General features: G+C 29.3%; 1 protein-coding gene across 1 annotated transcript; it reads left to right on the top strand.

The window, feature by feature from the left end:
* The first annotated feature begins 1,148 nt into the window (after positions 1–1,148).
* LOC103496336 (citrate synthase, glyoxysomal) lies at positions 1,149–5,675 on the top strand. The gene is made up of 13 exons (XM_008458164.3): positions 1,149–1,602; positions 1,797–1,977; positions 2,091–2,176; positions 2,274–2,378; positions 3,289–3,351; positions 3,539–3,648; positions 3,876–3,995; positions 4,085–4,160; positions 4,312–4,385; positions 4,566–4,686; positions 4,797–4,894; positions 4,983–5,106; positions 5,247–5,675. Exons 1-13 carry the CDS (start codon positions 1,357–1,359, stop codon positions 5,376–5,378), a joined length of 1,536 nt encoding a protein of 511 aa, XP_008456386.1. The 5' UTR covers positions 1,149–1,356; the 3' UTR covers positions 5,379–5,675.
* Positions 5,676–12,290: the final 6,615 nt, after the last annotated feature.

The following is a 12,290-nucleotide window of genomic DNA, read 5'->3' as shown; positions in this document are numbered from 1 at the left end:
AAAAAACGATTATCAATATTTTATTTTGAATTATATGTACAGACATTCATAGATCGGATATCCTTAAGTATTTTTCTGTTGTTTTGATTTTTCTTTTTTTAATCTTTATATTGATTGGAGCTTCATGATGAGATTTCTCTATTGATTGAAGTAAGTATAAAGGTTGTTGAAGTTTAATCTCTTATGTGTCGGGGTAAGAATATTATTATTATATTGGTAATTGGTATATTACTACTAAATGAGTATTAGCAGATGATATCTTGAATTCAAAACAATGTAATTTAATTTATTCTCAATTTCCTATGACGATCTACTAGTAATCTCATTTTGACAATTGTATAAATAAATTTAGTATTTGATTGCAAAATTTTACAAATAAATTTATCATTTAAATAAAACGAGACATTACCTAGGTCAACTTTTTTAAATTATAATCGGAATTTTATAAAATTTATGAATGGTTTTTGGGATATTTATGGAATAAGAATTTAAATTTTATGGTTTTCTCATAAAGAAATTATTAATATTTATGAATAAGTTGAGAAGGTTGAGATTTTGATGGAGATGTTATTGTCTAGAAATTACGTGTGTTGACTTGGTTGTACCACAACTAAAACCTTTGGATAAATTTCGCATATACAAAACCAATTTCTTAACTATTTCATTTTATCTTACTATTATATATATATATAAAACTATGAGTCCTACAAGGTATAATTAACTTTACCATTCGCATTTATCCATCCATCACTATACAGTCTTTTCAAAGGTTAAACACAAAAGTAAATTTGTAATTAAAACTCTAATTTGAATTTAACATTTTTATTTAGATTTGTTTGGGTAGATGGGTGCTATTTTCTTTTCAAAATATTTTTCTATTTAACTTAATATAACATAATGAGATTTTTTAAAATTAGAATTATTAGATAAAATTTTATTTTTCTAAAAAATATCTTCCATTTTAATGGGAAAGGTAACTTGAATATTTATAAAATATATCTAAACGATGAATTGCAATATTTTGTTAAATATGTTTGAGAATTTTATAATTTTAAATAAAATTTTTTTGAATGATATGAATGCATTTTATTTAACTTGAATATGATATAGGTTAGTTCTAATCGATTTATATTTTATAAAATCCAAATTAAGTCATTTTTATTTATTTATTTTTTCCTAAACTCCGAAGGCATTTCCAATTCTCACATCTTTTAAATGCGAGTAAGTTGCATTATTTATTTTCACGTCCGACCTTTTTTCAAGGAAAAGACGAGGAGGAAGTTCCTTACAAGCAATTTAGAAAAGAGAAATTGATTAAATTTCGTCGATCCGAAACTGAAACAGATTCCAACCGACATGGAATTGCCGTCGAACGTTGCTCGTAGTCGCCTGGCCGTTTTGGCAGCGCATCTGAGCGCTGCCACCTTGGAATCGCCGTTGATGCCTTCGTCACTGGAGGCTAATTGCGTGTCAGCTCGCACCATGGTTCCGCCGCCTGAAATATTGAAGGGTACTCTGACGATTGTTGATGAGAGAACTGGTAAGAGATATCAGGTCCAGATATCCGAAGAAGGCACGATAAAGGCCACTGACTTGAAGAAGGTACACAAATGAATTAATGGATCTGTTGCATGTTTTCCCGTATCTGAATCGGTTTTGTTTGTTTGTTTCGTTGTTATTGATTTCACTTTAGGGTCGTCGGTTGTGCTTGATTAAGCTTTTGTTGTGTTGTTTGATATCTTGGAATCATCTTCCTGGTGTTAATCAATGGATTTGGTTATACTGTTCGTTTGTAGATAACTACTGGACCAAATGACAAGGGGCTTAAGTTGTATGATCCAGGCTATCTCAACACTGCTCCGGTTCGGTCATCCATCAGTTATATTGATGGTGATGAGGGAATTCTTAGGTACAGAGGATACCCAATTGAGGAACTGGCTGAGAGTAGTACCTATGTGGAAGTTGCATACCTCTTGAGTAACTCACTTCTTTAACACTATTTTCTTTTTGGTCTAAATACATTGTTCTATGCTTCTGTTCTGTTCATTGATGGTAATACTAATGTATGTAACGTGTGATTTGTGTTCCAGTGTATGGGAATCTGCCTTCTCAGAGTCAATTGGCTGATTGGGAATTCGCTATTTCTCAGCATTCTGCTGTACCACAGGGACTTTTGGTGAGATTGCATTTTCTATACGTATATTTCTTTATATAAATTACATTGCTCTATTGATTTTTCTGAAGGACTGTTAATTCTCTCTTTATCTCAATAGGATATTATTCAAGCAATGCCTCATGATGCACATCCAATGGGTGTTCTTGTTAGTGCGATGAGTGCTCTATCTGTCTTTCATCCAGATGCCAATCCTGCTCTTAGAGTAAGTAGTTATTTTTCGTTCTCAGTTGTTTATTTCATATTAATGTTCTGCACCTGCTCCTAAACATTCTCAGTTGTTTGTTGCTATGCAATCTTTAGTCTTAAAAGTTTTGAGGGCGTTTAGAGACAAAAGTTTTGGACTCTTATACAGGTTTCGTTTTTGTCGAAAGAGAGACCGAGAGAGCAATTATCTCATTTCTTCCTCTCTCAAGAAAAGATAAAATTGAAGAAAATAAAATAGAAAAAGGGGATGTTCTCTGCGTCCCTCCTCTCTTCTAGAAGCTGAGTTTCAGCCCAGCTTAATTGAAGTACCATTTAGTTTAATCAAAATTAACGAGGAATGGATGAGAACGTGCGAAATCATACCTGCTTGAACTGACTATTTTTTCATGCTGTGGATCTTCGAAAATAAAAACTTTTAAGGCATACTGTGGAGGAAGTTCTATTTTCTCTCTGTATTCAATTAACATTTAAAACTGTGTAATGTCTTCGTTTTATTTCCTACTCTTTAACTGAGCATAAACTTACTCATACTTGACTAGTATGTAGTTCATAGTACTTCAATTATCTTTTGATACAGCAGACTCTGTTAACCCAGCATCAATGGCCAAGAGTAGGTGGGAAATCCATTCCAACGGAAGGAAGAAATGTTTGTTGTAATTTATTTATTTTGTTTAACATAATTTTGTCATTTGAATGGTATACAACAAAAGTGGAAAATACCACATAAAAACCTAAGGAAGTTGATTAAAAAATCATGATAAACTATTCTAATAATTGTAATACTCTTGATCAAATCTTCCTTGTAATCTTATTTGATATCATTTTTTGTACACAAATATATCTTATAAGGCTTTGTAATCCATGCGAAAGGATTTTATATTTAGCTGTGCATCATTGTTTTGCTGTAGGGACAAGATCTGTACAAGTCTAAGCAAGTGAGAGACAAACAAATAGCACGTATTATAGGGAAGGTATGCTTTCTATGAACATTTTGTCAGTTAAGATACTTTTATTGTTATGGCCATGTGTTACTTTTTTGATTTGTTTGTCAATTTGAATTTGTATTGAATATATATTGTAGTTTGAGAGTTGCATCTATTTCCTTCTAGATGTATGGAACTACCAACTAATTTGATGGTATATTCTCTGAATTTATAGGCTCCCACCATTGCCGCAGCAGCATATCTTAGATTGGCTGGAAGGCCTCCAGTTCTCCCTTCCAGCAATCTTTCTTATTCGGAGAATTTCTTGTACATGCTTGATTCTCTGTAAGTTGCCTACTTATCTTTCTTTTTTCCCCCCATGAAAATATGAGGATAGGTTCTATTTCCTAATAGAAATGTCAACGTCTTTGCCTTTGCTAAATTGTATTCTCGTGTGACTTGAACATTACTGTATTCACAAAACTATCATACTTCAAGATAAAATATGAACTGAATTGAGGAAGTAGAAAAATAAAAGCTTTGAGCCTGAACAAGACTTTTGTTCTATGCAGGGGTAATAGGTCTTATAAACCCAATCCTCGGCTTGCTCGAGTCATAGACATTCTATTCATCCTCCATGCAGAACATGAAATGAACTGCTCTACGTCTGCTGCTCGCCATCTAGCATCAAGGTAGACAGCTTTATAAAGATCAATGAGCTGACTTAATTATCACATCTCTTATTCCCGTCTGATAGCTTCCTCTTTTGGCTTTTTTTCAGTGGTGTTGATGTGTTTACTGCTCTTTCTGGAGCTGTCGGAGCACTGTATGGCCCTCTTCATGGTGGGGCCAATGAGGTATGCACAAAAACAATTTTTTTCTCAGCGATTGGAATGAGCTAGCTCCAACTGATTTGATTATGGGGTTCAGTCCATGAATTAGACACTACCACTTCGCTCTTTTTGACATTTGTTTGGTGTGTTTCTTTTGTTTTCCTAATGATTGTAGGCTGTACTTAAAATGTTAAGTGAGATTGGAACTGTTGATAACATTCCAGGATTCATTGAGGGTGTTAAAAATAGGTAATTGTCACTTTGTGCGAATAAGCTAAGTTTTTTACTTGGTGGATCCCTTTTTGCTGCTTCAATAAGTAGACACCATTTTGTGCCAATAGTCTTATTTTACTTCCCAAGGAGCACTTTTCAGTTTTTCTTTTCATTTCTTTTCTTTTAATAGATTACTCACACTATTTTGTTCTCCAGGAAGAGAAAGATGTCAGGTTTTGGCCATAGGGTGTACAAGAACTACGATCCTAGAGCAAAGGTTATAAGAAAACTTGCGGAAGAAGTATTTTCCATTGTTGGCCGGGATCCTCTAATTGAGGTATTTGTCTTACAAATGTTTCCATGTGAATATGCAATCAGATCTTTCTCTAAGAGTGGGCTACGATTTCTCTTTGAGAATTGTTTAACAATAATTATTATGCCATATAGGTGGCTGTTGCTTTGGAGAAGGCTGCCCTTTCAGATGAGTATTTTGTCAAGAGGAAATTATACCCAAATGTTGACTTTTACTCCGGATTAATATACAGGTAGGAAGGTGGTTATTTTAGTTTTCTAACGAAAGATGTAATTGTTCGATCTCTTGAGAAGTTGATAACTGATAATGTGTTTGATCAGGGCTATGGGATTTCCACCCGAGTTTTTCACAGTGCTGTTTGCAATCCCTCGAATGGCTGGATACTTGGCACATTGGCGAGAATCTCTTGATGATCCTGACACTAAGATAATCCGACCTCAACAGGTTAGTTCTCTTCTCGCCAGATCTTTGTAACTTTTTCTTCTCATACTAATAGATTGGTTTGATTTCCTTCTTGCTTGAAATTTTGTATAATGCTAGCAAGCAGCAATGAGTTCAACTAACTTTATTTTTGGTGTATTCAGGTCTACACTGGGGAATGGCTCCGACATTATATTCCACCCAAAGAACGACTGGTACCAGCCAAAGCAGACAGGCTCGGTCAGGTTTCCGTTTCCAATGCCTCGAAGCGCCGATTATCTGGATCAGGGATCTAGACTATTTGGGATGCATACATATCAAATATATGAGAATAAAGCAAATGCATCAAAAGGAAGGTAAAGCATAGGTTTGGCCCAATTACACTGCCTGAATATGAAACAAAGTAAAATGTTAGAGATAAGCCCCCTTCCATAAAGAATAAAGGTCACTCTATCATTTATTGGTAGGGATTTGCTATTGTAAGTTATAATTTCCATCATTTTTGGAGAAACTTACGTTCTATTATTTCTTCTTTCCCTTGTAAAAAAAGTAGTTTTTTCCTATTTATATTTATGAAATGAATAGTTATTGAAGTTTGTTAGTTGCTACGGTGATGTTTTGTTTGTGTAGATTCATACATCTGTTTGTGAATGTAGTGAATCGAGAAATAGGTTTGAGTTGATTGTCCTTTTTGGTATATAGTCATCTTCTTGATGATTCAAATTGATCAACCGGATGTTCAACTAGGACCTATAACCTATGTGACATGATCAAGCAATAGAAATTTCTCTTAAACTCCACCTTTTTCGTATATTCATACATTACGTCAGATAGATATCATATTCCATATTCATGAAGATGCTTTGGTGGTGAATGGTGAGACAAACGAGACTCAAAATCCCATGCTAAAGGGTGTGGAGGCTTTGAGTTCTTATCAAGGTATAATGTCGAGAATGTTCATTGTACTAGAAGGGATAAGTTTTGCTACAAATTTGGTATTGATAAATACCAAATTTAGAAATTCATTTCGAACAATTGAACTTTCTCAAGCTATTCTTGCCAAATGTAATGCAAAAATGGATTAAGACGTAGTGAATAACTAAGGACGTAAGGGGCAAGATGAAATTCACTTCTACCTGCTTTTTAAGAGTTAGTAGATAGATTATTTTCGAATAACTAGGGACGTAAGGGGGCAAGATGGAATTCACTTCTACCTGTTCTTAAGAGTTAGTAGGTAGATGTAGGGATTCAGTTTATAGGTTGGATCTTAAATTAATTGTTTATAGTAGATTAGTGGGATGTAAGGGGCAAAATGTTTTTTTATTAAGTTGAAAATGACAAAACTATTGAAAACATTTACAGAATATAGCAAAAATATCATATTCTATCGATGTCTATTAAATGCATTGATAGACACTGATAGAAGTCTATTGATGTCTTCATTGGTAGAATGCAAAAGTTTGTTATATTTTATAAATATTTTAGTTCATTATTCTATATTTGAAAATATTTTTAGTTAATAATTAAAAAATATTAAGAGTGATAGATTTGCCTGCTACTAATTGTTTCTTTCTTTCCCTTTTTTTTGTGTTGCAAATTTGTGTATTCATTCTTATTTTAGGGTTTTTTTAAAAGATTAGTAAAGAATGCGTGCAATGCACGTGAAAATCACACACGAAAAAATTATAGTTTTAACTTAATTTTATAAAATTGGAACAATCATTTTAATACTTTCATAGTTATACCATTTTTATATTCATATTGTAATGAGTGGAAAATGAATTTATTTAGTAAAGAAACATTTTTGTTATTTTTCGAATGTATATTTGAATTAATTTGTTTGCATAATTCAAATTCCATTACTTAACATCTTGAGGTTATACGTTGCAAACTGTGTAATAATATATATCACTATGTAATATTAGTTATGGAAGATGGAAAATGTACATTACGACCTTAATAATATAGAGTATTAACTAATATTGGCTATGCAATAAAAACTGGGTTTTTGGTTAGGAGATGAAAAGTTAGGAAAGTGTAACTTATATTTTGTTGAATATGAAAATGACTACAAACATTAAATCAATGTGAATGGCAAAATTACCACTAAAGCAAGACTAAAAAAAGTTATAATGAAAGTGAAAAACATCCATCAAAATCATATTTCTTTTGAAATTATGAAATTATAAATGTAAAATCATAATTTTTTTTTAATGATTTTGTAGGTAAAAAAACTAAAGGAAAGACTTTAATATTTTTTGCTTTACACATCTTATTACCTTTATCTATACTTAATAAATTTCAACAGTATTTACATTGTTTTAACAAAATCAAAGTGTAAGTTCACTAATCCATTTCATTAATAAAATAATTTTAATAAATAAATTAAATGAAGAAAAAAATATGATTAGTTTCTCATGGTTACATTAAAAAAAAAAAAAATCTCAATATTACATAATTTAAACATAAAAAACATAGATATATGTACTTGTCAAAGACGAAGTTGGTGGTTCAAGTTTTCCCAATTTACATTGTGTACTAAAAACAAACCGATGAATGAAGGAATATACACAAACATACTTCTATATAAAACATAGACAACAAAATAAAAAAAAATTAGAAGAGAATAGAAAAACATGATTTGATTTCTTTTCATCCTTTGCATTTTGTTGTGACTTGTGAACATGAATGAAAAAAAAAGAATGAGATGTTTATATTCAAAGATTTGAAAAGGAAGAGTTTGAAAGGTTGAAAGAGATAGAAAAGAGTTAAAATGAGAAAAGAATGTGAATAGTTGGGAGAAATGAGATAATTAATAATTACAATAATTAATTTCAAATTGAAAAATAAAGTTAAAATGCAAAAGGAAGAATTTGAAAGGTTGAAATACAATAGAGTTAATATGAAAAGAGGATGTGAATAGTAGGAGAAAATGAGACAATAATTAATTTTAAATTAAAAGTTAATGTTAAGCAACAAATTACAATAAAACCAAAGTAGAAAAAAAGTTTATGAACTAAAAGAATGGACAAAATTGGAAACAAAAAGTTTCTCTTCCATCCTTTTATATATACTAGTAAAAGACACGTGCATGACACGTATAATGTGTAGCTTTAAATTATAGTAAACATTGCGTGTATATGTTTCGGTCGTGCTAAATTAAAAGATACGAAATTCAAAATGTAATAAAATTATATGTACATGGGAAGAAATTACAATAATTAAATTAAAATATAAGAATTTAAATATAAGAGCATATATCAAAAAAGGATTTCTTTATAAAACAACATTTTCTGTACAATTTAAATGTAACTTATTGTCACCTATAGGTTTGATCCAATTTTTTTTTGTCTTCATTGAAATTCCTCTAGATAGTACAATATAAAGTTGTTAATGAGAAAATACATTTTTCATCAGGAAGATATATTCCAAAATATTAGGAATTGTTTGTCATTATGTTTTGTTAATTGTCATTACAAAGCATAAATAGATGGAAAATTGTTCTCTTGAACTTGAATGGATGTCAATTGTAATTTGGTGGGCTTAATAGTATTCGTGGAAGAAAAACTTGTTTTCCTACATGATCACTCATTGCTATTTCAAAATGTATAATATTTTGGCTAAATGATAGACATATCAATCTTGTCCCATTATACAATCCGAATGAATCCAAATTTCTCAATAACAACGTTGGTAGAAAAAAGTCAAGGAAACCTTTTATATAGTAGAAAAAAATGTTACAAAAACTTTTCAACATTCAAATATTTAAATTTGTATTGTTAATTAGAATTAATTAGATATTTAATTTTTAATCAATTTCTAAAATGTAAATAAAAAACTATTTGCATTCAAACTCTTCACATCCTACGTACTTTTAACTTCACTAGAGTTAAAGTATAATTAATTCAAAAAGTAGTGGGTAAATTAAAAATAATTTACATTCAACTTTTCACATTGTGCATACTTTAATTCCATTAAATTTAAGTATAATTAATTCAAAAAGTATTGGGAGAGACTCCATAATTAACTAAAAGGAAGGGCGTAAGGGAGAGAAAAAAGTTTCTCCACTTCTAGGCTTTTATATATAGTATAGACTAGTAAACAACACATGCTATGTACATGGAAATCACACACACAAAAATTATAATTTTAATTTAACTTTATAAAATTGAAACAATCATTCCAATATTCTTCAAATTCATCATATTCTTCTCCTATTTCTCTTTGCTTTTCAATGATCAAATGTTGAATTTGATTTGTTTTCACAATTCAAATTTTATTTCTTAACATCTTGAGCTTACACATTGTAAATTTAACCATTTAATCTATGTATATCCAAATAAGGTGGAAGATAAAAAGGTTATTAGGTTGTGTAATAACATATAACATTATATAATATCAGTTACGTTGTGGAAGATGGAAAAGTACATTATGACCCTAATAACATAGAACATTAACTAATATCGGTTATGGAATCAAAACTTTTTTTTTTAATAAGGAGATAAAAAGTTAACGAAGTCTAATTATATCTTGTTGAATGTGAAAATGACTATAAACATTAAATCTATGTAAATGCGAAAATTGCCACTAAAATAAGACTAAAAAAAAGTTATTGTAAAAGGGTAAAAACATCCACCAAAATCATATTTCTTTTGAAATTATGAAATTATAAATGCGGAATCATAATTTTTTTAATGATTTTTTAGGTAAAAAATTAAAGGATATACTTTAATATTTTTTGCTTTACACATTTTATTACTTTTATGTATATACTTTATAAACTCCAACAATATTTACATTGTTTTAACAAAACCAAAGTATAAGTCACTCAACCATTTCATTAATAAAATAGCTTTGATAAAAAAAATAAATGAAAAAAAAATTTAGGTGGAAGTAATTTGGAATAACTTGATTATTTTATTATTTTAAGCCCACGAACCTTTATTAGTTAAAAAAATATTTCTTATTTTTATTTGAGATTATCTTCTCAATTTCAAACTTTAATTTAAACTAATACATTTTTTTTCTTTCATTTCATCATAATCTTCTCATAGTTTTGGAAACAATTAACTTTTGAATTGGACAATAGATTATCATTTTAATTTCAAATTTAGTGCAAATTAAAAATATATTTTTTTTCTATTTTTGTATGAAATTCCATAAAAATCATTTCTTAGTGAAAATTTATTTTATAATTTTATTTCGATGATTTGATTATCTTTTTAATTAAAGAAATTAATTTTAGTTAGTATAAAATAGGGAACTTAGTCGGTGTAACAAAATCCATAAATTTAGTCATTTTTTAAATATTCTAAGTTTGTCATTTCATCTTTCTTCTCTTCCTCATGATAAAATTGTCTTTTTCCTGCGATTTCATCGTTTTTTTTCTTTTCCTCTTCTTTTTTCATGCAATTTCTTTCCATCATCTTTCTTATTTTCTAATTGTTTTTTTACATCGTTAAATATTTCTATCGTATTTCTTTTTTTTTTATTTTTTCCATCATAATTCTTCTTTTCTAATTTTGCGATTTCTTTCAACTGTCTTTCTTCTTTTTTGATTCTTTTTTCGTCATTTAATATTTTCATCGTTCTTTTTCTTTTCTGATTATTTTTTACGTCGTTTAATCTTTCTATCGTACTTTTTATTATTTTTTCACTGTGATTTCTTTCCATCATATTTTTTCTTTTTCTCTTTTTTTTTTTATATGTTGTTTAAATTTGAATAACCAATTCTAAACCACCGTGCACAAAAAAAATAGTAAAATCTAAAAAATTGTGTATAAAAAATCTTGAAAAAAATCATTTAGATTAGAGTATACAAATCTAATCTATCTTATAAAAAAAATAAACGATCATATAACAAAAGAATTTAAAAAAAGCGTTTAGCCAATTCTAAACGATCGTGTACCAAGTTTTGACCTAAATCTAAACGATTGTGTAACAAAATTAAACGATAGAATTGAAAAAATAAATTGTAGCCATATCTAAACGATCGTGTACCAAACAATAGCCAAATCTAAATGATGGGACATTTTTAATATTTTATAAGGTGGGCCTCTGAGCTTTTTCTGTTTTCGAAATTGTTCTATATAGTGTAAATACTTTGCCGCTTTTTTATATTTTTGAAAAAATCCTTATAAAATATTATTTTTCTACAAGACAGAAACTCCAAAGCCTATTATTCTTCACATTTGCAATGATATGTATTATGTATATAGTATGTGTGTGTATATAGACAAACTCTATAATATTATACCACTTCCCTCCATCAAAGTTAATAGATTGGTGTGTATTTCCTATGAATTTGAAAAGATAAAAAGTATGAAAAATAGTAAAAATAGTAAATTATTGTGAACCAAGTCTTCTGTTCACATCTTAAAATTTGAAAAAAAAAAAAAAAACTACAAAAGCATAATAATAAATTACGTTACCCTATTGTTTGTCAGTTTGTTGACTTCCGAATTGCTTTGAACTTTGAAAATTTTGTTAAATCTTAACAAGCAATAGTCTTCTTCTCCACCTAATTGATAGCAACGATTTTTTCAGTTTGATAAGAAATTTAGCAAACAACATAAAAATGAGCTCATAAATCAATAAATTTAAGGAAAATAAAATAACCCAAGAATACTGATCGCTACAAAAAAAAAAAAAAAAGTACAGCTTTTAGACACATAAAATCGACCGAAAATATCCAAAAAGGCGTTGGGAGTTTAACTCCTGATGAAATTTTGGTCGTCAGGAGAATTATCGGAGAATACGTATACGCTGACAATCTCCCAATGAGGAAAAAGGACACCGTCAGGAGATATGTTTAACTTCCGAAGAACAATACATTGTCAGGAGATAGTAACTTTTGACAACGTATAAACATGTGTCTGCAATTATAATATCTCCCAGCAATTATAATGGCTATCGAAAGTTACTTATAACAAATGATTTCTGAGACCAATCTTCCAACGATGGCCTAACCGTTGGGAGATAGGGAAATTCTCAATGTCATCATCGAGAAATATCTCTTTAACTTTTTTTTTATTTTTTTATTTCATTAACTTTTTGATTTACCTAAAATTTACAACAATATTAATCAAATCAAACCATTTTTTATAAATAGATAAATTGATAAACCAAGTCAGCCCACATATATATATTATTCTTTAGTACAAAAGTTATAGAAAAAAAATTGCAAAATGGTTTACAAAACGAAATAC

Source organism: Cucumis melo, chromosome 11 (genome assembly GCF_025177605.1).
Source record: "Cucumis melo cultivar AY chromosome 11, USDA_Cmelo_AY_1.0, whole genome shotgun sequence".
NCBI classification, from domain to species: Eukaryota; Viridiplantae; Streptophyta; class Magnoliopsida; order Cucurbitales; family Cucurbitaceae; genus Cucumis; species Cucumis melo.
Note: the sequence above shows the minus strand (reverse complement) of the source record. Positions and strands in the feature narration are given on the sequence as shown.

Bases quoted from the DNA above. Each gene is read 5' to 3' on its own strand.
- LOC103496336 (XM_008458164.3), top strand. From the start codon at position 1,357: ATGGAATTGCCGTCGAACGTTGCTCGTAGTCGCCTGGCCGTTTTGGCA. The intron at 1,978-2,090 runs GTAACTCACTTC...TTTGTGTTCCAG, and splicing joins GGAAGTTGCATACCTCTTGA to TGTATGGGAATCTGCCTTCT. The intron at 3,352-3,538 runs GTATGCTTTCTA...CTGAATTTATAG, and splicing joins TAGCACGTATTATAGGGAAG to GCTCCCACCATTGCCGCAGC.